General features: G+C 39.7%; 1 protein-coding gene across 7 annotated transcripts in view; it reads right to left on the bottom strand.

The window, feature by feature from the left end:
• The window catches only part of asap2.L (ArfGAP with SH3 domain, ankyrin repeat and PH domain 2 L homeolog), a 150,936-nt gene that overhangs the window by 87,869 nt on the left and 36,077 nt on the right, over positions 1-26,990 (bottom strand). For 6 of the 7 annotated variants that reach the window (XM_041562151.1, XM_018261827.2, XM_041562148.1 and 3 more), the window contains 2 exon segments: positions 21,707-21,779; positions 461-606 (listed from right to left, as the gene is read on the bottom strand). In XM_041562151.1, coding sequence (XP_041418085.1) covers positions 461-606; positions 21,707-21,779 — 219 coding nt within the window. 7 annotated transcript variants of the gene reach the window in all.

Raw genomic sequence — 26,990 nt, 5'->3', positions numbered from 1 at the left:
AAGGGGTTGTTTTAACTTTTAGTATGAGGTAGAGAGTGATATGCTGAGACAATTTGCAATTGGTATTCATTCTTTATTATTTGTGGTTTTTGAGATATTTAGAATTTTTATTCAGTAGCTCTCCGTGTGCAATTTCAGTAATCTGGTAGCTAGGGTCCACATTACCCTAGCAACCATGCATTGATTTGAATAAGAGACTGGAATATGAATAGGAGAGGACCCGAATAGAAAGAGGAGTAATAAAGTAGCAATGACAATACATTTGGAGCCTTACAGAGCATTTGTTTGGGTCAGTGACGAGTCAAAAGTAAAAGGCAAAAAAATCTATAAAAAATAAATAATGAAGACCAATTGAAAAGTTGCTTAGAATTGACAATTCTACAACATACTAAAAGGTGAGCCACCCCTTTGAATATTTATTCCATGGGGGGTCATGTATAGCTAAGGCAATGTTACTTACCAGGTTTTTGAAAAGTGCAGTTAGCTCCTTGGTGAAGACAGAGAATTTGAGGAAGGCCGTTCCCAAATCAGGGTCGTCCCTACAAACGCAGTTGCTTCCGAATTTTTCCAGTGCTTGAGTGTACTGCTCCTCATTTTCCACATGGGCTTTAGAAAAACAGAAAATGCAAAAGACAAATGATTACACAATGGCACATGACCAAATCATTGGGGCCACAATTACAAATAAATTCAGAGGACTCTTCCAGAGAAGTGCACCCTACAGGACATGATTCAACAGCTATAAGTTAAAGAGCTGCAACATACAATAAAAAAAAATAGTTCTTAAGGTCATAAGGACCTTAAAATATTTCTGAGCACCTGCCATGAAACTTCCCTAAACCCCACCCAGTAAAAAGAACCTGAAACCTCAGTGGCATATAACAACCCAATACTACATGGAAGGACTTGTGTATATTACATCATCACAGGATTTAGATTACATCCATTTATGTGTGATCAGTCTGGGTAGAAGCAGTGTTAACTTGCTAAGTTCACAAAATATTGCATTTTGCAATTTACACACAAAAGGAGGCTGCCCTATTGCAATGCATAAATCAGCAATCATGATCATCATCGACACTGAGAAACATGGGAGCCTGCTAATGGTGGTTTAAAGGAGAAGGAAAGCTACCGAAGCAGTTTATTGCCAATAGATTTGTCACAATATTACAAGCTATAACACTATTTATTCTGCAGAATGCTTTACCATACCTGAGTAAACAGCTCTAGAAGCTCTGTTTGTTTAGGATATCAGCTGCCATATTAGCTTGTGTGACATTACTTCCTGCATGAGTCTCTCCCTGCTCACTCATAGCTCTGGGCTCAGATTACAGTAGGGAGGAGAGATGGGGGGGAAGGGAGCAAACTGAGCATGCTCAAGCCCTAGCCCTGGAGGTTTAAGCTGAAAACAGGAAGTCTGATACAGAAGCCCATGTGTACACAAAAAAGGACATAAATGCTGTGTTTCTTTTGACAGAGGACTCAGAGCAGCATTACTTTGAGGGTTTACTGATGTATTTATATAGATCTTTCTGATAAAGCTTACTTAGTTTTAGCCTTTCCTTCTCCTTTAAGAAGAAGCAGCACCCCTGATTATTTTATTTTGCCTGTAGAAAATGAGCTCAATAAACTTCATTGTAACTTGAGCACCCGAAACCATCCGTGCTAAATAGGATTTAGTGCAGAAGTCACATGGCTGAAGATGCCGGGGCACATTAGCGCACTGACACATGCACATCTTTGCACAAATGAATCCCATTTGCACGGCTGGGCTATTTTTATAGGCACTAGAAGAACATCTTGGTTGCACGGAGAATGGAAGAACTGGATCCAAATTAGTGGAAGGCATAACAATTTCAAAGCCAGTAGTCCTTTCTTTCTTAGAAGTGCAATGGCTGAACTGCTAAATAACAGAGACCTGTAGTCATTAGGGAAAACGTTCAGAAATCAGCCTCCATCAGTGTTAAAGCAACAGTAACACCAAAAACTGAAAGTGTATCAAAGTAATTCAAATATAAGCAGTGTTGCCCTGCACTGGTAAAACTGATGTGTTTGCTTCAGAAACACTACATTAATTATATAAATAAGCTGCTATGTAGCCATGGGGGCAGCCATTCAAGATGGAAAAAGGAGAAAAGGCACAGGTTATGTAGCAGATAACAGATAAAACACCAGTCTATTCTACAAGGCTTATCAGTTATCTGCTATGTAACCTGTGTCTTTTGTCCTATTTTCCAGCTTGAATGGCTGCCCCCATGGCTAAACAGCAGCTTATTTATATAAACTATAGTAGAGTTTCTGAAGCAAACACACAGCCTTTACCAGTGCATTCTAAAAGTATATTATATGTTAATTACACATTCATTGTTTGGTGTTTCTGTTCCTTTAAGCAACATGGCCATTTGCCATGTTTTTATTCTTTAAACTTTGTAACCGAATCTTCATATATACGACATTAGCTACAGATGGAGAGCAGAGCATTGCAAAAAACATGGTGGGTAGCACTGGGGTCCTAGGTTCAATCCCAGCCTGGGCACTATCTACAAGGAGTAAGGGTGTGTTTTTAAAAATGCGCAGCTGAGCATAAATACACACAAAATTAAGCCCTATTGAAAACAATGAAATCCACACTATAGCAATTTCCACGGGGCTCTTGCGAGCCAACATCTGCCAGAATTTGCATTTTTCAGCAGAAACTCCAATACACCAAGGAAATGCCATATTATTGAGCTCTATGGGTAATGCACTTCACAATATGGCGGCCAAACTCTCTCAAGATGGAGTGCACATATACTTATTTGCCGCACTGTATGCTGGTGACGTAATTACGCTGTGTATTGACGATCAGTATGGCTACATTTTGCATGTAAATTGCTTTTACTTTTTTTTCTCAAAAGTTTACTAAAATTTTTCCGAGTGTAATTGTGGGGAATGAGAAAAAACAGAAATGCGTGTTGTAAAAAAGAAAACTACAGGCTGGGGACACTACAGGCGTGTGTGGTTTCATTGGCATATTTATGCTCGACCACGCTTTTTAAAAACGTAAAACCGCCACATGTTACCTCTCCCCTAATTTTCCCTGTGCTTGTTATGGAAATCTTCCAGGTACTCCGATTTTCACATTCCAAAAGACACACAGGCGGGTTGATTGGCTCCTGATAAAACTGACCCCACTGCCTGTGAATCGGATAGGGATCTAAAGGTGGCCATACACGGGCCGATAAAAGCTGCCGACAGACCGTGTCGGCAGCTTATTGGCCCGTGTATGGGGCCCCCCGACGGGCTTCACTGATCTAGATCTGGCCGAAAGTCGGCCAGATCTCGATCGGATGGGACGAAAAATCCCGTCGTATCGCAGCCGCATCTATTCGTTGATGCGGTCCTGCGATCCGACCGCCCGTTACTCTTCGTTAGGATCCGATCGTTGGGCCCTAGGGCCCACGATCGGATCAGCCCGATATTGCCCACCTCAAGGTGGGCATATCGGAGAGAGATCCGCTCGTTGGCGACTTTGCCAAACGAGCGGATCTCTCCGTGTATGGCCACCTTTAGTCCGCTAAGACAGACTAATGTGAATGATGTATAAATTTGATATATTTAAGACTAATAACTGCAATAAAAATCCCGCAGCAATGAAAACCTGCGACACAGAAATATCACTCCAATATCCCTTAATATTCTGTAACACAGATGCACAGGAAAAGAGATAAAGGATTCCAGAATGAACATGTGCGTCATGTCTAAGTCGAGATGGATTTATCTGGCCATTATTCTGATTTGAAGATAATACATTGAGGCAAGAAGATAACATTTTCCAGTGCAGTTCTTATTAAATGGGTCAGCAGAAGAGCTTAAGCAATGCATGTGCCTGAAGCAGCAGCTATACATAAACTGGGAGTGCACTGTCTAGACATCCAGGAGAGAGTCCCCAATTAGTGTAGCCATACACCCACTATTTTTTTAATTTACATTTTCAGCACATTCTAAAAAAATCATAATACATGTGCCAGAAGTTGCTTTGTTCAAACCATAGGATTCTGACACATGGATAAGAGAACGGGTGAGCTTTCTGGAATCTGGCTCCAGCTCCCCTTTGAAATAGTGCTACATTTCTTATTATTTCCAATATTTAACTGTTTTGGAGTCAAACGTCTTTTCATTGTCTATGAAGATTCTCAGTTCTCCAGGAAATAATATACAGTATCTAGTAGAACTAAGTCAAAGGCAACTGGATATTTAGAGATTTTATTGAAAACGTTTCACCACTCGTCCGAGTGGCTTTTTATTAAAAATTTTTAAATTCGTAATAAAAGATTCCATAGGATTGTAGCCGTGCAGCCAATTACTTCTTTCCTGTACATGCATATGTATTTTGTTATGAGCAAAAGCCACGCACTAATGATGGTACAGGTATGGGATCGGTTATCCAGAAACCCTTTATACAGTAAGCTCCGAATTATAGAATGGCCATCTCACCTAGACTCCATTTTATCCAAATAATCCAAATTTTTAAAAATGATTTCCCTTTTCTCTGTAATAATAAAACATTACATTGCACTTAATCCAAACTAAGATATAATTAATCCTTATTGGAAAAAAAACCAGCCTATTGGGTTTATTTAATGTTTACACAATTTTAATAGAATTAAGGTATGAAGATCCAAATTACACAAAGATCCATTATCTGGAAGACTCCGCATTCTGTATAACAGGTTCCATAGTGTAGTAATGATTATACGGGACTTGCTCACGAGACCTTACAGCCAAAAGTAGCCAAGGGTAAGATGCAACGTGTTTCTGCCATTCATTTATTTTTCAGATTTTAATAATTTAAAGCTATTATTCATATGAAATATTTATAGATCAGGACTGTCCAACGGCCCAATTGTTGTGGAAATGGGAAAATGCTTACACAGCAACTGTAATTCTCGTTAAATTAGTCATTATAATGACTACTGTGGACATCATTCCTCTTTCTCTTTTACATTATTCAGTAAGTTCATACCTAACCAACTTGATGTCAGCTTTTGTCCCGCATTGCCCAACTATGGACTGGTGCTCCCTATTACCCACTGCTCCATAGTATGCCAGAAAGCCTCTCAGACTTTAATTTTTCCTACACTGACTGCTGAAACACAATAGGAAAGGAATGGGTAAAGACCAAGGGTTTCTGATCAAAATCCAATCCCAGCAGAACCATATAATCTATTTCAGATTTAAGGTGGCCATACACGGGCCGATAAAAGCTGCCGACAGACCGTGTCGGCAGCTTATTGGCCCGTGTATGGGGGCCCCCGACGGGCTTCCCCGATCGAGATCTGGCCGAAAGTCGGCCAGATCTCGATCGGATGGGGTTAAAAATCCCGTCGGATCGCGACCGCATCTGTTCGTTGATGCGGTCCCGCGATCCGACCGCCCGTTTGGCGAACGCTAGGATCCGATCGTTGGGCCCTAGGGCCCACGATCGGATCAGCCCGATATTGCCCACCTCAAGGTGGGCATATCGGAGGGAGATCCGCTCGTTTGGCGACATCGCCAAACGAGCGGATCTATCCGTGTATGGCCACCTTTAGTTGCATTGTTATTTTAGCAGTTATAAATAAATGCATCAATATAAATTGGGGAAAATAGGCACATATTCAAATGCTGTAAACTGATATTAAGGGGCAAATTCATCAAGGGTCGAATTTCGAGGGGTTAAATCCCTCGAAATTCAACTGGGGAATAGAATTGAATAGACAATTCTGGCGAATTTACGCGCTGGCGAATAGTCGAATTGGCGAATATTCGCCAGGCGAATAGGCGCTCGAACGAATACTGCTCGAAGGATTTTCATTCAATCGAATGCCTTTTTATTCGATCAAAAACTTGGAAAACAAGCCTATGGGACTTTCCCATAGGCTTTTAAAGCAATTCGGTAGGTTTTAGGTGGGGAAGTAGGCAGTCGAAATATTTTTAAAAGAGACAGTACTTCGATTATCGAATGGGCGAATAGTCGCAGCATTTTTGCACTCAATCTATTCGAATCATTCTACTCAGGCGAATTTACGCCAATTCGATAGTAGAGGAGCACAAAAAACTACTCGAAATTCGTAGTTTTTTTTTACTTCGAATCCTTCACTCGAAGTTAGTGAATCGGCCCCTTAGCATTTCCAATTTTGGTATAACTGTGCACATTTTGGGGTAATTGCATGTGATCCTACTTGGTGTAATTTAATTGCAGCGAATTTTAGACTGAAAATATGGCACCAAAGCACCCTATATAGTCTCATGTGCCACTACTATTAAATGGTTTATCAGATGGCCCAACCATTTATGCATGTGATTTGCCATCATTTTCCATAGCAACCATTTTGTCAATCTAAATATTTTGCAAATAGTTTGGCATGAGTAGTAAACATATCATCTAATTTCATATAGTAGTTTAGTACTCAATTTTCCAGACAGACATTGTTTTTTTATTATACATTTGTATTTATATTGCTAAAAAAAACTACATACCGTACTAAATCCAAAATTCAGTTTGGGATTTGGCCAAATTTGAGACCAGGATTTGTATTCTGCCAAATCTATAGTGTTCAGCTGTACCAAATCCAAACAGTTTCATGTGACTTTCAAGCATCAGAAGGCTGAAAGTGACTCATTCTCGGATAATCTAATTTTTTGCCTTTGTTTAATTATGAATATACAAATTAGGAATTTGGTCTGGTGTTCAGCCAAACCTTATTAAGAAATCACTTGAATACAAAAATGATTGATTCAGTACATGAAACAGTATTTGACATCTCTTTGCTTCTTTGTTTGTTTATATCTGTTTCCTAAATTATATTTTACCCGTTTGGATTTGATTTAAAATCAGTGTAGACAGAAGCTGAAGAGTAACACACAAGAGTATAATATTAACAGTCAGAGACAGCTATAACTTGAGAATATATCTTTTTAAAACTACCATGTTTGCTCTACTACGTGTACACTCTTATCTCTGTCACACTTCTGCTTGATTTTGCGAATACCTTTTATCCTATTGTGGTAGAATGCAAACAGTAAAAACCCTCAGTCACTCAGATATATGAGCATCATTGATCATACCATAAAGGTGGCCATAGAGCACCAATAATATCATATGAAACAAAATTCGTACGATATTCTGTGCATGTCTGGTGGAAGAGGAGCCAACCAATATCGGCAGAAGACTTGGATGTTGGTCGGCACGTCGATCGGGCTGGCCAGAAAATTTTGATTGGGCGCCTTTAAAGGCACCTGAACATCGGCCATTGTTAGTGCTGAATCGTCAGATAAAGGTAGAATTCTATTGTTTCTACCTGTATATCGGACGATTCAGCTCTACACGTGTGTGTTGAAACGAACAATCTTTCCTGGAAAGATCTTTTACAGGAAAGGCCGTAATTGTAACATCTATGGCCACCTTAAAGCTGGTCATACACGAAGAGGTCCGCTCGTCTGGCGACATTGCCAAATGAGCGGATCTTTCCACGATATGCCCGCGAACGGCAGGGCTTTATCGGGGTAATTAACATTCGGCCCTAGGGCCGAACGATCGGATTACTATGAGGAGCAATGGGCTCCTACAGGTCAGTCGCCGGAAAAATTAAACCTTCCCGATCAATATCGTGGCCAGATATCGATCGGGAAGACCCGTCTGAAGCCACCATACACAGGCAGATAAGCTGAATTGGTCTAAAGGACTGATATTGGCAGCTTTATCTGCCTGTGTATGGCCACCTTTACTCTTTTGAAACACGTCTTCTTCTATAGATACAGATGTAGAACTTGGTTCAATCAATCACAGTTTATAAGAGAGATACTCTGTACAACTGTACTGCTGCCTAGGTCCTTGGAACCATGATACAATAAATTATTATAATAGCGAACGGCTTGCTGTACCGGTAATTCTAGCAGTTTAGGATACATGCCTGCTGTTATTTTTTTACAGTGAATCATTGCTCTGTGCCATTTGGCCACTTTATTGAAGTTGACCCACTCTTTGTCATGCTGACACTGGAAGGCAAGTTAGAGCTCTCTGTGGACTGTCTACTGTAAGCGTTAGACATAGGGGAACCCTGGCTTGGTTAATATACAATGGCACAGAACAGTACTTCCTTTGACAATTTCCATTCACTAAAAATACACAAACTGCTCATAAAACTGAATTCACATAAAATATTCAAGCAGAAATGACTGCAAACCTATAAACACAGAGTGAAGACTGACATACACATGCATTTAACTCAAGAACATCTCTTATTTTAATTGACATTATGGTACTGTTTGTGAACTGTTGGCATTGGAAATATTTCATTTGTAACATCACTAAATAAGAAAAAAGAACTTACAAGCTTTCCAATAATCGACAAAGCAATAATTTCCAGTTGAACCTTGGCAACACTTTCTCTCAAACTTGACTAGAAACGTTTTGAAGCTTTATAAATGCCATTTTTTTTACTTCAGCAGTAACTAAAAAAAAATAATAATAATATTTGGAAATGTTTCTAGTTCCACTATATCTATATCTAGTTCCTGCAGTGGGTTGGGGACCTGCAGGTGACCTGTAAAAAAAGTGGGTAACCTGCAGGTTGTGGGTAGCACTTTTGGGTGCAAGTATAGATGCGGGTTGTCCCACTTCTGATGATGTCACTTCCGGGTTCACAGCGACAGCATATCTTGGGGGTCAGTGGGTCATGGATTGGGTTGCAGATAAGGCAGTTGCAGGTCGGGTTGCGTAACAGGAATATACAGTTATACAGAATATACAGATGATATTAAAGCACAGTGTATGTATACAACCTACAAAATGAACTTCCAACTCCTCTTTTATCTTTAAAAAAAAGTTAGGAAAGTTTTAAAATAAAATCGTTAATATTTAAGTTTAGTGGTCCTTTTAAAGAAAGCAAAAACCTAACATTTAGTACAAAGGTTGTATTAATGTATACGACACGTTGGGAATCTTTTCTTTTCTGCACAGCAGAATGGTTTCAAACACTTTTTTTCCTCGCTGTAACCTTTCTAGTGTACCTGGAGCAAGCACATGGAAAGAAATCTTCAGAGAATTGAAGCACAATGCCTTAAAAAAAAGCCAAGTGATTGCTTAACAGCCCCTGCCGGGATCAAAGTATTTTGACATCAAACCACACACCAGTTAAATCAAAGCTTCCCAGCAACCAATTCATTTTTTTTTTTGGTAAATGGGTTTTCTTTTTGAGGTGTTAAGACAGATTGCAGTTCTATACACACACACACACACAGAGGCAATCACCTGCGGTTTTCAGGACTCCACACTGGCTGATACAATAAGAGAGGCTAGTTAGGGGCCCGCTGGGCAGCAGGGTCAGACACAAGATAAAAAAGGTTTTGCAAGCAGAATCGATGCTGCAAATCTCCAAATCCCATTATCCAGTGTGTTCCAAATCAAATCATTTTTACACTGGTGTTCACTGCTCTACTAAAAGCTCCTGGGGATTTAGAATACTCTGGATAAATAAAGGCATAGAGAGGAAGTAGGACTTGGATGTACATGTTTTATTGAGCATCTGTGGCACTTAAAGATGGCCAGGCACAGTGATGTGCTCATTTAATCAGGTCACCTAAAGTCAGTGGCGGAACTACCGGGGGAGCAGGGGGTGTGAGCGGACCCCCTCAGGTCCCCCCTGGCAGCCCTCGCGCCATTGAAAATGTGGGCCGTACGGAGGGGGGCAGGGCCCGGCTGCATGTCACGCACCAGGGCCGCCCCCCTCTAGGATCGCTACTGCCTAAACTGCAGATCTTTGCCCAATATGGTTCCAAAAGGAGGGCAAAAGAGACAGGTATGGGACCTGTTATCCAGAATGCTCAGGACCTGGGGTTTCCTGGATAAGGTGTCTTTTCAGTCATACCTTAAAGGAGAACTAAAGCTTAACTAAAGAAACAAGCTAGAAATGTTGTATATTATGTTTTGAGCTTCTATACCAGCCCAAGGCAACCACAGCCCTTTAGCAGTAAAAATGCCCCAGTAGCTCCCCATCTTTGCTGATTCACTGCACATGCTCTGTGCTGCTGTCACTTACTGAGCATAGGGACCCACTCACAACATACAGTACACATAGAAAATGTCACAATATAAGCCTGATTAGTAATTAATACAGATAATTACTACATGGCAGCACAGAAACCAGTGCAATTAGCATCAGAATTTAATAATCAGCCTTGTAGCATCAGCTTATATTGCAGACCAACCTTATTTTCTGCTTGATAATTTGCAACACCCCTAAGCTTAGCTTCTCAACAGCTGCTCAGAGCCCACTGAGCATGTGAGTGTCACAGACATTTTCCAAGATGGTGACCCCCTGTGACAAGTTTGAAGTCCTGGATCATTGCTGCTATTGACAAGCTGAAACTTTAGGCTGGTGCAATAAGTTCAGTATATAAAATATGTCATTTTTATCCATATTCATTTTTAGGGTTTAGTTTTCCTTTAAGTCTACTAGAAAATAATGTAAACATTAAATAAACCCAATAGGCTGGTTTTGCTTCCAATAAGGATTAATTATATCTTATTTGGGATCAAGTGCAAGGTACTGTTTTATTAGAACAGAGACAAGGAAACATTTTTAATAAATAAATAAAATTTCATAATGAAGACCAGTTAAAAAAAATAAAAGGTAAAAGCTGAACCACCCCTTTAAACAAATTATGCTGTTTAAAGGGGCAGAAGGGGAGTAGAACAAAACAGTCCTATTTACTGTGCTCATGTTGAGCAAAGGTGTATATAAAAGCTCTATTCCAGGAGATCCATGGCACTGCCAGTTAAACAGTTAAACAGGCAGCCCTGCCAATCCTATGGGAACAAGGCAGGGTGAGTAGCAAGAACAGGATATAAACAAACCAGGCTATTTTAAATGATTGTGTCTGCAACAAAACCTGTCCAGCGTGCATGGAAATGAGGCATTTGCTATGGAAATCATATTGATACATATGCAAATCAGCCTAGCAGCTTACAATTGTAAAATAAAAGAAGGATGAATGCCTCTGAGCCGCATGTAGTCACAGGCTCATGTGGACTCCCTTTCCTTTAATCTGAAAAATGTATGAATCAGTCAGAAATCTGCAGCCCTCCAGGCATTGGTTAACTACAACTCCCAGCATCCTCCAACAGCCAAAAAGAGTTCTGAGGGGTGTCGTTTAACACACAAGCACTGCAGCTCTTTAAGTTTCCCATGTGTAAAAAGCATTTTTTGTAGAAATGTTAAATGGAACAGCCATATGGGACCTGTTGTCCAGAATGCTTGGGAACTGGGGTTTTCTGGATAAGGAATTTGGATCTCCAATCTACTTAAAATTAATTCAAACATTAAATAAACCCAATAGGATTGTTTTACATCTAATAAGGATAATTATATCTTAGTTTGGATCAAGTACAAAGTATTGTTTTAACTATCACAGAGAAACAGGCAATCGTTTTTAAAAATGTGAGTTATTTTATCATAATGGAGTCTATGGGAGATGGCCTTTCACAAAATTTGGAGGTTTCTGGAAAAGCTCCAACCAGTAAACCAGAAAACCGGTAGCAAATTAAAATAACTATTTCACATTGCTTTGAAAGGGTTCTACAAATCTGTGTAAAATATATGTTTTCTAATCAGTGGGACAGAAGTACTAAAGACATAAGTGGGCCCAGTTCAAAGGGATTGCCAAAATGGTTTATAAGTCTACAAAGACTGGAACCTGTAATTAAGGGCTTAAAGGGGTCAAATATCCTACTTCCATTAAAAAAGGGAAAAAAGGGTAATCGTGGCATACCTGAAAACAGCTGTTATTGGGAAGGGGGGGGATCAGAAAAATATTCCGTAGACGGTTCAATGCTAATTACCAACTGTTTTCTATGAGTTTGAAACAATTATGCAGCATTTATGAGTTCAGGTCAACAGTTAATCGTATTTAAATGCATACAATCTGTATACTTTTTTTTTTTTTTTAATACTATATAATATATTTCAGTTCCATGATACTGGCTGGTGGGACAATGGCTTTCCTGGGAGGGTGATACAGCGGGTGAATTGACTCTCCATGGAGAATATATACAAGCACTGGCATGTGTAAGGAATGTGTCTGAGAGGCAGGAGAATCACAGCAGGAAGTGGCAGGACTTTCAATCACTTGCTGCTATGCTTCATATCTGGCAAATCTGACACCTGGAAGCTATGGTGGAAAAGAGGAAGGCTTTAGTAGGCAAAAGAGAATTTGCAGACCACCATATAAAGATTATCCAACATATGGACATTTAGCTGCTGCTGAATTAGAACAATTCCCTTCCTAGTAACTATTATCCAACTGCTACTATAGGCACCATCCTCCCTACTATACCTGCTATCCCACAGTCACACTCCCTTCCCAGAGACTATTATCCACTGTTACTATAGGCACCATCTCTCCCTACTATACCTGCTATCCCACAGTCACACTCCCTTCCCAGAGACTATTATCCCACTGTTACTATAGGCACCATCCTCCCTACTATACCTGCTATCCCACAGTCACAGTCCCTTCCCAGAGACTATTATCCCACTGTTACTATAGGCACCATACTCCCTACGATACCTGCTTTCCCGCAGCCACAGTCCCTTCCCAGAGACTATTATCCAACTGCTACTATAAGCAACATATCTCCATACTATACCTGCTATGCCACAGCCATAGTCCTTTCCCAGAGACTATTATCCAACTGCTACTATAAGCAACATATCTCCCTACTTTACCTGCTATCCCACAGCCCTTTCCCAGAGACTATTATCCCACTGTTACTATAGGCCCCATCTCTCCCTACTATCCCACAGTCACAGTCCCTTCCCAGAGGCTATTATCTCACTGTTACTATAGGCACCATCTCGCCCTACTATACCTGCTATCCCACAGTCACACTCCCTTCCCAGAGACTATTATCCCACTGTTACTATAAGCAACATATCTCCCTACTATACCTGCGACCCCACAGCCCCTTCCCAGAGACTATTATCCAACTGCTACTATAAGCACCATATCTCCCTACTATACCTGCTATCCCACAGCCACAGTCCCTTCCCAGAGACTATTATCCAACTGCAACTATAGGACCATCCTCCCTACTATACCTGCTATCCCACTGTCACACTCCCTTCCCAGAGACTATTATCCACTGTTACTATAGACACTATCTTTCCCTACTATACCTGCTATCCCACAGCCATAGTCCCTTCCCAGAGACTATTATCCAACTGCTACTATAAGTACAATATGTCTCTACTTTACCTGCATCTATGATGACCACCTTAAGGGTGATGACACACAGGACGCTTTGTTGCCTCTGGGAAATTGCACTCTCAAGAAGTGACAACAGAAACAAAGTAATTCATTTTAAAAATCAGAACCCTAATTTGCAGAATTAAATTTGTGAAAAGCAACAAATTTGCATCACTCAAGAAGAAAAAAAACTTGCATTCAGTCAATTCAACCAGATTCACAAAAAGTGTCAGTGTTTGGCCAAATCCTAAATTAATTGTGGATTCCTTGTTGGATTAAGGATATTGAGGGGTTTGGAGTGGCAGTTACACCGCTGCTAGTGAACAGCATAACAAAATACTTGATTTGGATTAGAGGGGCCCAATACAAAACTGTTTATAAATAGAGGAAAGGCAAATCACTGGCACAGGTCAGCTCTTATCGAGAAATGTAGAAATCCTATAAAAACATAACTACTTCTGCTCCTAGACATAGCAGTAAATACAATAAATAAATGACTTACTTGTGAACCAAAATATAACCGTTTTATACAGAAAAACACACATTCTATTATTTAGAATGATTCTGACTGGCTCACCACACTATGTAAAACAATATGCCAGCAATTTAATCGTCAATTGAAGAAGTTTAACGTGCATAGTAATCAGCTTCGGCACCCAAAGCCAACCAATCCATTTATAATTTAAACCTGCTGCTCCTGACAAGAACTGAAGCCGTCCCGCGCGTGAGCAGAATGAACGATGAGATGGTAATTGGGCCTAAGAGAAATAACTCTTTTACACATGAATTGCTTGGCAGAGTTTCCATTGAATTGCTCTCCCTAAATGCTGCCCAATGGATTTCTGAACAAGAAAGTAAAAAGTATTTTACAGGATGATTTATAGGAAACCTGTAACTCCCAGAATTCCCCAGACAGTGTGAATGCCTAGTTTGGTGCAACTCTGATAAAGCAATGCCCCAAAATGCTAATGGATGTTTGCTATAGCTGTTAAATCAGTAATATGGCAACAGATGCAAACTTCAGAGACACCAAACCTGATTCAAAGGTGTATTTGATCACACACTCTACGGCCCTTATGATATTCATGATCCACCTTGATACACCCTGATCAGCCCAGGCCATGCCCCCTAATGTCTCCACCCAATTTGGCTCCTTGGTTCAGCAGCTTCTGAGGATTTGGGGCACAATTCTATGGGGTGAGCAAAGTATTTGGGGTCAATTTATATACATACGATGACTGTGCGGTTACTGTAGGTGACCTGGTGATGGGGGTTTATCAGGTGATTCCCAAAAAATCTTGGGTGACTTGACATTTTAGTAAGTCTAGCAACCCACAGAAACCAATCACCCATTACCCACTGTAGGTCTTCTAGTAAAAGTCAAATAACTGATTGGCTATACAGTAGGTACCCTATCTTGAAGCAATCAGTTATTACACTATCCTGTCACTGTTAAAGGAACAGTAACACCATAAACTGAAAAGGTTTTAAAATAATGACAATATAATGTAGTGTTGCCCGGCACTGCTAAAACTGGTGTATGTGCCTCAGAATCTCTACAATAGTTTATATAAACAAGCTGCCATGTATCCATGGGGGCAGCTATTCAAAGCTGAAAAAGCACGGGATACACAGCAGACAACAGATAAGCTCTGTAGTATACAATGGAATTCAGAAATGATCTGTTATCAACTGTATATCCTGTGCTTAAATGGCTGCCCCCATTGCTACACAGCAACTTGTTTATATGAACTATTGTAGTATTTTTTTAAGCAAACACAACAGTTTTACCAGTGCAGCACAACAGTACATGATATTGTCATTCCTTTTAAACATTTAAAATTTTTGGTGTTACTGTTCCTTTAAAGGAGATGGAAGGTCATCCTGAATTTGGGGGTGCCAAATGTTAGGCACCCCCAAATGATTGTATTTACTTACCTGAAACCCTGGGCCGGTGCTCCTAATCAGTAGAAAATTGCACCGGCTTCTCTTCCGTCTTCCGATTTCTTCTCGTGGCTGCGCATGCGCATTAGAACGAAAATGCGGAACTTTAATTAAAAAGTCGGCTGATTCGTTCAACTGCGCATGTGTTTGCCCCAGGAAATTTGAAGCAAGAAGAAGCCAGAAGAGGATAGCTCCGTGGTGCTCACTGGTATAACCTCGGGCCGGTGCGGTTTTCTGTTGATAGGAGCACCAGCCTGGGGTTTCAGGTAAGTAAATACAATCACTTGGGAGTGCCTAACATTTGGCACCCCCAAGTGCAGGATGAGTTTCCTTCTACTTTAATTAGTGATCTCTCCAACCCAACAAACTTCATCCTGTTGCAAGCAACGCATTAAACCCCCAAACCTGCAAGTTCGGACCAACAAATTACGTCTTCCATGGAAGGTGTACCTAACTTTTCCCAGGTGATTTCACTTGTCCATCCCATCATCTCTTGTGACATCATCACCAGGATTACTCCCTCCATCCAGTGAAATCCCTTGTGACATCATGCCCATAATCCTGCCCCCTCCAGTGACTCCCTGTACATCCCTAAAGTCAATAGAGAGGGACAAGTTGGTGCATGGGTATAAAAATCGTGGGAGAACATCAGTTTGGGTGCAGGTTGGGTAAGTGTTGGCATGGGATGTTAAACTGCTGACACCAAGATAGAGAGGAATGGATACTGTACAGTGTCAGAACATGTATGCTAGGAAGAAATTCAGTCTGTGTAGAAAAAGTCAAATAATGTTTCCATGTGGCTGGTGGTTAGCAATTCTACTTTATGATCCATCTAACCTCCAATATCCGTGGTTAACCACATACTCTGCACTTCCTCATATAACTCCAAACGTATTTATCATGGCAAACACACAGTTCTGAGTGACACCATGTTAGAATGGAATGTTACCAGGGACACGGTTATCTGTTCATATTGTTGATAAGAGTGTTTTCCTTAAAGGGGTTGTTCGCCTTCCAAACACCTTTTTCAATTCAGTTCTTTTCAGATTGTTCACCAGAAATAATGACATTTTTAAAGTTTAACGTTTTTATGTACCTGACCAGGGCTGCTATCAGGGGAGCACAGGGGGACAGCTGTCCCAGGCCCAGTGGTTTTCAAGTTCAGGGGGGGGGCAGGAATCTGCTGAAGGGAAGCCACTGAAGGGTCCCTCCGAAGGGAGCCGAAGCTAAGCAGCTGAAGAAAGCTAAAGAAGAAACAGCTGAGGAGCACAAAGAATCTGCTGTTGCCAAGGAGGAAGAAGACTGGCCGCCAAACTTTAAAGGTAAATTCCACTAAACACCTGGCCACCAATGTTTTTTTTTTTTAACTGTCTCCCGCTGGCTAGGATAAAAATCACAGGCAGGATGACACACTGAGCACTTCATTTTCCGAAGTCGCCTGATGTTTCCTCATGAGGCAACTTCGGAAAACTAAGCAATGCGAGTGCCATGCCGCCAGTGATTTACATTCTAGCCGGCGGGAGGCAGTTCGGGGAGATTAGTCACCCCGAAGAAGGGGAGATTCTCTGCCAGGCGACTAATCTCCCTGAATCTGAGTGTGTGCCCTGACCCTACATGAATCAATTTAGAAGAGTTTACAGAGTCAGCGACCCCCCATGCTGCTTTAGAAAGACCTAAAAAGGTGGAAACTGGAAAAGAAATAATTCTGGTGAACTATCTCAAAACAGCAAAACTGAAGTGTTGGACTGTCTACAACTCCTTTAATGGCCCTAATTGTTTAGTATAACACATGGTCATAGGTTATTCTGCCCAGGGCCCTGATTTATCTGAACATTTGCATTCCTTAATGTTGGTAACTAAGGAGGCCCTTGAAAAAAATGTTCCATCCCTGAATCACTGGTATGGGTCATCTCTGATACCCCCTTCTCTTGTGGATCCCCTACTCCTTTGGGCCCCCTGCAGTTGTGGGGTCTATAGTTAAGCCACTGGTAGCTAAAATGAATCTTCTATTGTGTTAAAGGAAAACTATACCCCCCAAACAATGTTAGTCTCTATAAAAAGATATTGTATAAAACAGCTCATATGTAAAACCCTGCTTCATGTAAATAAACCATTTTCAAAATTATATACTTTTCTAGTAGTATGTGCCATTGGGTAATCATGAATAGAAAATTGCCATTTTAAAAAATAAGGGCCGCCCCCTGGGATCGTACGATTCACTTTTTACACAAACATACCAACAAACCATACTTGTTAGGTCACATGAGCCAATTAAAAGACAGAGTTCTGTCTTTTGCTTCAATACTTCTTCCTGTTACAGTTACAGCTGTAGTATTTCTGGTCAGGTGATCTCTGAGGCAGCACAAAGACCATCACGGAATGGTGGCTCAATGCAAGAGATGTAAAAGGGCAAGATTTACTTAAATATATAGACCAGTTTGGTAAGATTCTTTAATATGCCACTTAATTTGATACAAACTGTCTGTTGCCTAAGTGTTCATTTTGGGGGTATAGTTTTCCTTTAAACTAGAAATAGTGGGCAACTCTTATGACTAGCTTTGGGTACTAGCCTCCACCACTGATGGGGCTTTTTTACTAATTAAAGGGTTTGTGGTGCCTCAATGGTTAGCAATACTTTAGTTAATACTGCCTTGCAGCTCTGAGGTCCTAAGATCGATTCTGACATGGAAACATTGGAGAGAGAACCATCCCAGCATTTTTTCAGCAAACCTGGCTATATGGTCATATCAAAATATCAGTAAGGTGAAGATTTTGCTGTGCATACATTGCTCTGTTATTCCCAAGCAACAAAATAAAATGCATTCACACACTTCATTAAAATAGACCCCCAAGCAACTAGCCTGCTCTAAATAGCTGAATCCGGAAAATACTAAATAAATTATTACAACTAGCTGGCTTCATTATCAGTTTCTGGAACACTACTGCCAAGATTTCTTCTGACTAGGCTGTATGCTGCTAATAATGATCATTTGTGTCCACTGTATACACTGAGATGTAGGTACAGGTATGGTACCTGTTATCCAGAATGCTCGGGAACTGGGGTTTGTCAGATGATCTTTTCATAATTTGGGGCTGCATATTTTAAAGGGGACCTGTCGCCCAAAAAAAATATTCCAAATCCTATATTATCATGTTAGTCAAGCAAAATGAACTTTAATTACACTGTAAAAAATATTTGATTCTTGTTTTCTTTCATCTGGGAATTCATAAATATAGCAAGCAGGCAGGAGTCATTTTGTGGACACTGTTATTAAGACAAGCCTTGCATCCTTTCAGAATCTTATTTGTGCACCAGAATAGGGGACCTGATGTCCATCCCCATGCACTGGTTACACAATTAAATGATGAACAGAACGGGGGAATGTGGGGAGTGTAGTGACATCTAGTAAGTGCTGAATGGAAAGTGAAAGTAATTGCCTGCCCCGCAAGGAGGAAAGGCAATATTTCATTGAGATTTTTAAACGAGTTTACAACAGCTATGAATGCTTTAATAGAAATTGGATTTCATGTTTAATTTGAAAAGGACTTTTATTATACAGCTTTTTATGTCGGGGTAACAGGTTCCCTTTAACTCTACTATAAAATCATATAAACATTAAATAAACCCAGTATGCTGGTTTTGCTTCCAATAATTTTGGATCAAGTACAACTGGATTTCGGTGCAAAATGCATCCCAGGGTGCAGGCAGGCAGCAGAGGGTCAGCAGATTCTTGGCTTATGGGGCAGCAATCGTCTGGCCCTAGTTTTGCTATCCCTTTGCCCTCACATTCTCTCTGTTGCTTTCCTCCCTCTCTGCTTCTTTAAGTAACAACCCCCACTAATTTATGTTGGGGCTAAGCAGCTGCTTTAACTTGACACTTAAAGATACCCCCTGTTTTATATTCGGAAAGATAAGACTGAAAGTATTACTCCTCCATGCAAAGTGGAAACAGAGAATACTGTATATACCCTGACTCAAGTAAATGAAATGCGTGGGCTTTTACAGGGCTTTTCAGGCACCCATATATAGACTATAGCTGGGCAAGAGCATATCTACACATAACTGCATCATGTGTACAGGAAGGCTCACAAATATCCATCTATAAATGATATGTACCAAAGTAATGGATAATTGTGACCCCATCTCACAAAGCTGGATAACAGTTTTTTTTGTTGCCTTTACATTGTCAATTCTTTATTTATATATTGTTAAGTAACTTATTGGCATATTTTTTATATTTATCTATAATCCACCTTGCGGGCTACAGCTTCCATATAAGATATTGAGTGTGCTGGGAAATCCCAACTTCTCTCACCTGAAATACATCATCACAGAGCGGTTTATAATCAAAATAACAACTGTTCCCGTATGCTGGTGTTCTATAGCTATTAAAATTGGGAATGTATTTTAATCTTCTGAAACTGACTCGACAAAATCTTTAAGCAACTATGCATTATGCAAAGGGAATGTATTCCCTAAACAACCACAGCCAAGACCGATGAACCAGCCAGAGAGTTTTCACAGAATGGTCCTACCATTCCAACTGACCTGGCAAAAATACAGATTAAGTTAATAATTCTGACACTGGGCCAAGTGAGAATGCAACACGACCATAAACATTAATAAATAATAATGTGTTGATGTTTATCCTGCTGTTATTCCTGATGTGAGTATTCTCCTATCGAGTTAACCTGACAAATCCAGGGGAAAAGCATTCATTCACACTATGCATTCCCACGTCAGTGACCATTGATTTTTGCAACATCTAAGAACACTACACTTTCAAAGCCATTAGACAGAGACTTTGGTGGTGATTCAGTGTTCTGATGCTAATGTATCAGTCTTTGATGTGATTCTTCAGGCCTCGTGATCATGAAACATTGTCAAATAATGAACAAAAAGGCATCCTCCCTATTATTTCAGAATGATTGGTTGGTATGTGACGTTCAGGTCCACAAGGAGATTGAATATCGTCCCTGAAATTTCAAGTACACAGAGGCTCAATAAATAAAGCCTGCCTTTGGCCTCTTATAGAAGCTTTGGGCATTTGCCAGACTGACCCTGGATAAAGGGAATACATTAGAACACTGGACTGCTGGCAAAGGTCAGACATGGTGCCTGTACAAGACAGAAAATGCAATGCAAATAATTTTTGTTCTCTAGCTGGCACCCAACTTGCACCATAATTTCATCACCCATCAGTGCTTAAGTGGCTAACCAATAAGCCCCTTCAGCCAAAAAAGATTAAAAAAAGGGGGGGTGACTGGTATAGTCATTATATGGGATCTAGACTCCCCAAAATGAATGTAAATTGCTCAGAAATAGCACAATTGTCGCCTGTGCCACCATCTGCAAGTAATTTATCACCGCAGATTCTTTATTTACAGCCAATTCAACTTTGTTGCCAATTCACTAAGTTGCCTTGAGAGGGTTAAAGTGGTGGACATTTTTACTGGACTTTAACAAATACTGCATTAATGGAGAAGAAAAACATTTTATTGCTAATAGATTAGCTGCAATAGTGCAAGCTAGAATATATTTATTCTGTAGAATGTTTTACCATACCTGAGTAAAAAGCTCTAGAAGCTCTCTCTGTTTGTTTAGGATAGCAGCTGCAGTATTAGCTTGGTGTGTGACATCACTTCCTGCTTTAGTCTCTCCCTGCTCACTCATAGCTCTGGGCTCAGATTACAGCAGAGAAGGGAGGGGGGGTGTTAGAGGAGCAAACTGAGCATGCTCACACCCGGGGCAAGGAGGCTTAAGCTGAAGGCAGGAAGTCTGATACAGAGGCCGATGTGAACACAATAGAAGGGAAAAAATTGTGTGTTTCTTTTGACAGAGGACTCAGAGCAGCATTACTTTGAGGGTTTACTGGTATATTTAGGTGGACCTTTCTGATAAGGCTTACTTAGTTTTAACCTTTCCTTCTCCTTTAAAGGGGTACTGTAGCTCACCTTTAAATTAACTTTTGAAATCACCCATTCTGAGAGGATTTGCAATTGGTCTTTTTTATGGTTTTTGGCTTATGTTTGCTGTTTAGAATTTCAGCATCTATACAATTGCTAGGGTTCAATTTATCCTAGAAACCAGGTATTGCGAATGAGTAAACTAGATAAATAGGAGAAGATCTAAATACAAAGCTAAGTAAATTAAATATATAGTACAAATCTACAAAGAATAACTGTGTAGCCTCAAGAGCAGTTGATTTTTTTCCCTGCCTGGGACAGTGACCCCCATCTGAATGCAAACTAAAAGTTACATTAAAATTGAACTACCCCTTTAAAGTCCTTGAATATACAGCTAGAGGTGAGTTCAGAGGCTCATAATTTTTATTTTTTTTGCCTGAATTATATGGCTGTACCCTGGCTGAAAGGTGAGCACAGATTTCTCCTTTTTTATTAACAGACATCTTTACTTTCAAAAATATCATCAAACTATGTGAATGAGTAGACGTCAATAAAGAAATGCAAAAGAGCACATAATGATACATACTCAGACCAGAAGTGTGAATGGCTTTCACAGATTTTTTCATTTTGTTCAGGATCGTGTGATCAACCTCCAGAGCCTACGGGGAAAAAAAAAAAAAAGAAATTGTATAAATGACCTACTTACAGAACTAGAGCAGTGGTTAAAGGTACAGCAAAACTCAAATATAACCTTGTCTTCCACTAAACATAACATGGGGACATTCACAAACTAGAATATGTTTTAGTACGAAGTCTACAGATAGATTTTAATAACCTATTCAGAAGATCTATGCAGAACACAATTGGGGGCTCATTTATAAACACTGGGCAAATTTGCCACAGGCAGTAACCCATAGCAACTAATCAGTGATTAGCTTTTTTCAGCCAGCTGCAGGTTGAACACTGAGAGCAATCATCTGATTGGTTGCCATGGGTTACTGCCCAGGTGCAAATTTGCCCAGTGTTTATAAATAACCCCCAATAAGCTTAGAGAAATACATTTATATATATAAATAAGAAATCAAACACTGCATCTCCAGGTCATACAGACTAATCCAGGGTGTGGAAGATAAGTTGAAAGATAAAGACTAGAAAACGGATATCTTCAGTGATTAGAGTTATTTCATAGCCATGTCTTTCATTTATGTTAAAGATGCTGTTAAATAGTTCTCATCAGTTATCCTTGATAATATAGCCTGGAGAGCTTTATTTATAGAACCATTGCCAAGCCGTTGAAAGAATATTATATATATGAACATTAAAGCATTAAAGTGTAAGAAAAAACTGCTCACAAGTTTAAAGGAAAACTATACCCCCCAAACAATGTAGGTCTCTATTAAAAGATACTGAGTAAAACAGCTCATGTGTAAAACCCTGCTTCATGTAAATGAACCATTATCATAATAATATACTTTTTTAGTAGTATGTGCCATTGGGTGATCATAAATAGAAAATTGCCATTTTAAAAAATAAGGGCCGCCCCCTGAGATCGTAAGATTCACTGTGCACACATACAAACCACATGTAAGGTCACATGAGCCAATTAACAGACAGAGTTCTGCCTTTTGCTTCCTCACTTCTTCCTGTTACAGTTAGTGTTGTAGTATTTCTGGTCAGGTGATCTCTGAGGCAGCACAGATAGAGTCATGAAATGGTGGTTCAAGGCAAGAGATGTAAAAGGGCAATATTTATGTAAATATATATTCCAGTTTGGTAAGATTCTTTAATATGTCATTCAATTTGATATAAACTATCTGTTGCTTAAGTATTCATTTTGGGGGTATAGTTTTCCTTTAAGCAAGCAATCTGAAGCTATTAGGCCCTACAGCAAATTTTATTTTACCCCACACCCCCATCTAGAGTGGAAGATCATATCAAGGACAGTGCATTCTTTAAATAATGAGTTACTTATCCTGAAACCTCTTATGCAGAAAGCTCAGATTGATGGGAAGGTCATCTTCCTTAGACTCCATTTTAATCAAATAATACAAGTTTAATAATACAAGTAATAATAAAACAGTACTTGTACTTAATTCCAGCTAAGATATAATTAATCCTTATTGGAGGTGAAACAATCCTGTTGGGTTTATTTAATGTTTAATTGGTTTTTAGTAGACTTTGCGACTTCACTAAAATTTTAATCACATTTTTTATAGGGATGCACCGAATCCACTATTTTGGATTTGGCCGAACCCCTGAATACTTCGTGAAAGATTCGGCAGAATACCGAACCGAGTCCTAATTTGCATATGCAAATTAGGGGTGGGAAGGGGAAAACATTTTTTACTTCCTTGTTTTGTGACAAAGTCACGCGATTTCCCTCCCGCACCTAAATTATGTATGCAAATTAAGATTTGGATTCGGTTCGGCCGGGCAGAAGGATTTGGCCAAATCCGAATCTTGCTGAAAAAGGCAGAATCCTGAACCGAATCCTTTATTCAGTGCATTCCTATTTTTTATGAAAACAAAGCTGACTAAACTTCTACAAATTGAAATCAGGAGCGTCAATTGGTTTTGTACGATTGACGCCCTTAAAACTCAATTTTATCGAATCAGCTTTTTCGTATTATTGGACGAAAACCCTGACTTTTTCAGATTATTCAGCACAGATCACGAAGTCAAGAAACAATTTCAGGGACATCTGTCATCGACTTCTACATGACTTCAACAGGTTTGAGAGTATTTTTGAATTCGGATGTTTAGCAGCTTTGGGGTAGGATAAATCTCTGAAAATGCAAGGTTTTTTTCCCACAAAAATATTTGATTTTTTCCCCTGAAAACCTCGGCCAGAAATAAACTATGCTTGCCCAGGTGCACTAACCTTTAGCAACCAATACAAATACTGACCAGGTAGCAGCTTCCTACCTTCCTGTTGCATGTAATACATAACTACTGCATAGAAAAACATCCCTTTTCATCTCATCCTTGGGGCGGCAAAGTAAAATAGGAGCGTGAATGTGAGCACACTTGTTTAACAGATACTTCATGATTGCTTATATGGTATATTACAGACACTGCTATTTATACTCGTGTCATATATGTACAGGTCAGCCTTCCTGACCACAGTTAAATTCCATTTTCTGCTAGACTATATGAACATATATTTATTTGCATTACAAGAAACCGCCTGGAAGCAAGAAGGTTGCCATGGTAGAAAGCAAATATTTAAAGATAGCAGCAATAAATGCATTTCAGAAGAGCAATTTCAGTCTATTTTAATGCAGATTATACACACACATTATACAAATATACACACACAACACAGCTTCTAAAACATGAATGTGCCCAAATCAGATAGTTACAAAGGGAAGAAAACGACCTTTTATGAGTAAAGCAGAAACTAGCAAGTATTCATTGTTGGATCAACGATGCCTGGCAATTTGCATGGTGATGTTAGGAATCTGTGCGTAGAGGGTGTGATATTAAAAGCAACTTGCAGATGCATTTGGCCAAAAATGCGTCCAAACACTGTGACCATACAGTATACTCCCACTGTGACATACGCCTTGCAAGAGCATAAACAGAGAATTACTTAGCTGCAACAGAAATAAAAAAAAATATAAGAGGAAAAACTAATTTAGACTTGGTGAAACTGTCGCTGTAGCTGGGATTACTCAGTGAGGATGAGGATGGGGCTAGGGCAGTGTGATAAGCGAGTCACAAGGGGTTATGCTTATCTAACACATGAAGAATGTTGTTTATTTCCTATTTTCTAATTTTTGGGCCTTTGTTACATAGTAACATATTAGATGAGATTGCAAAAAAAAAAAAAAAACAGTCAAAGACAGTCAATACACTGGAATACAGTATTATGTGTGCATAGGTGTCTGTCTATCTAGGGATACTTGCACCCTATCAAAAGTATGAGAAGAGATGGGCAGCACTCCAGGATAGGATAAAAAAGCCTTTATTTCACATACAGCAGGGCAGCATAGCAACGTTTCGAGCCTCGCACGGCTCTTTGTCAAGCTTGACAAAGAGCCGTGCGAGGCTCGAAACGTTGCTATGCTGCCCTGCTGTATGTGAATAAAGGCTTTTTTATCCTATCCTGGAGTGCTGCCCATCTCTTCTCTGGCTTTGGCAATCTGGTGTGGAAGGACACCACGGGAGGTGCACCCAATCAAACGAAGTAATTAACCAGGTGTGTGCCCCTCAAATCTTTCTCCCCTATCAAAAGTATGCCTATGATATCTGCAGAAATTTTATTATTCAGCGCAGAAATCATTTGTTTTGCATACGAAAAGTGTCATCCACGGGAAAGTGCGTCCTGAGGATGACACAGGTTATGGGTTTTTATAAGGTGTCTGTTACCCCTTTAAGATCATATGACTGGGATGATTACCAGTTGTAATCGTTTTTCAACCCGGTGTAAGTTTGAAGTGGGTGGAGCTAGGAGGAACCTTCGACACGTGATGAGAGTAGGCAAAAATGTCAGCTGGCAATTCAAATAGGAACAGCAATAAAAATGCAGCAGTGCCTACACCTCATGTGCATGAAAATAACTAGTCAGGGATAGCCAACTTCCAATCTGTGACTCTTCCATATTTAGTAAACTGCAGTTCCGACCTACTTATTTGAACTCAAAGCAGTTCACGGTGTCTAGTTACAACAAACTACTGTTTAAAACAGAGCTGGAGATGGGAGCAATTTTGGGTGTCTGGAGTCGGAGTCTCCAAAAATGTTCCTACTCCGACTCCTAATAATTTTAAATACAAGCACTGAAAATTATGAAATCAGATTTAAGAGCTTATGTGGAGGAGGATCTGGCAGAAGCAATTCAAAGATGCAGTTTCAAAGAACAATACTTCAGTTAATTTTGGATTGTATTTAAGAGCTATTCTCCAGCTATAGGTCAGGTTCAATAAATATATAAGTTGTTTTAGGTTTTACAGTTGTATCTGGTTTATGTAGTTTTAGCTCTGACTTTGTTTTAGAATTACCAAAGGATATGGTTTATATTTTTAAACTTTGGCGGTGATAAAATGCCTTGTATGTGGTTTACTTAACTTTTTCAATTAACATGAAAAATACATTAGGAACAGTAACACAAAAAATTTAAGTTTTCTAAAGTAATTAACATTAATTAATATACTGTTAGCATGCACTGGTGTGTTTGCTTCAGAAAGACTACTATAGTTTATATAAATAAGCTGCTATGTAGCTATGGGGGCAGCCATTCAAGCACAGGAGATACAGTAGGTAAGAGAAGTTCTGAAGAATCCCATTGTATACTACAGAGATTTTCTGGTATCTGCGGAGTATCCCCTGCATTTTCTTCAGCTTTGAATGGCTGCCCCCATGTCTACATAGCAGCTTGTTTATATAAACTATAGTAGAGTTTCTGAAGCAAACACACAGCTTTTACCAGTGCTTTTACCAGTACTATTATATTTTAATTACTTTGATACACTTTCTGTTTTTGGTGTTACTGTTCCTTTAAAAACAGAGGAGTCGGAGTTGGAAGTACCATAAACTCAGGAGTCAAAGGATTTATGTACTGAATCCACAGCCCTGATTTAAAGCATAACCAATTTGAAGTGGTCAAGCTATTTTGCCATTTCATGTATGGTTCATGTAGTCCAATGATCCTCATAAACATCTTATGTTACATAACTGGCCAGCAGAAAAACAGCCCTGTAAATTATTTTCAGATGTGGGTAACTATGCAAATGTCTCATCGAAGACCCATTGTGACCTTTGTTTGGGACAATTACATTCTAAGAACAGTTGATTATGGTTTTCTTACCAACAAAATAGGACTTCTAAATGTTTTAAAATAATCTAGCCACTGGGGCACTGTTAAGGTGCCT

Source organism: Xenopus laevis, chromosome 5L (assembly GCF_017654675.1).
Source record: "Xenopus laevis strain J_2021 chromosome 5L, Xenopus_laevis_v10.1, whole genome shotgun sequence".
NCBI classification, from domain to species: Eukaryota; Metazoa; Chordata; class Amphibia; order Anura; family Pipidae; genus Xenopus; species Xenopus laevis.
This window is presented reverse-complemented; position numbering and strand designations above follow the sequence as displayed.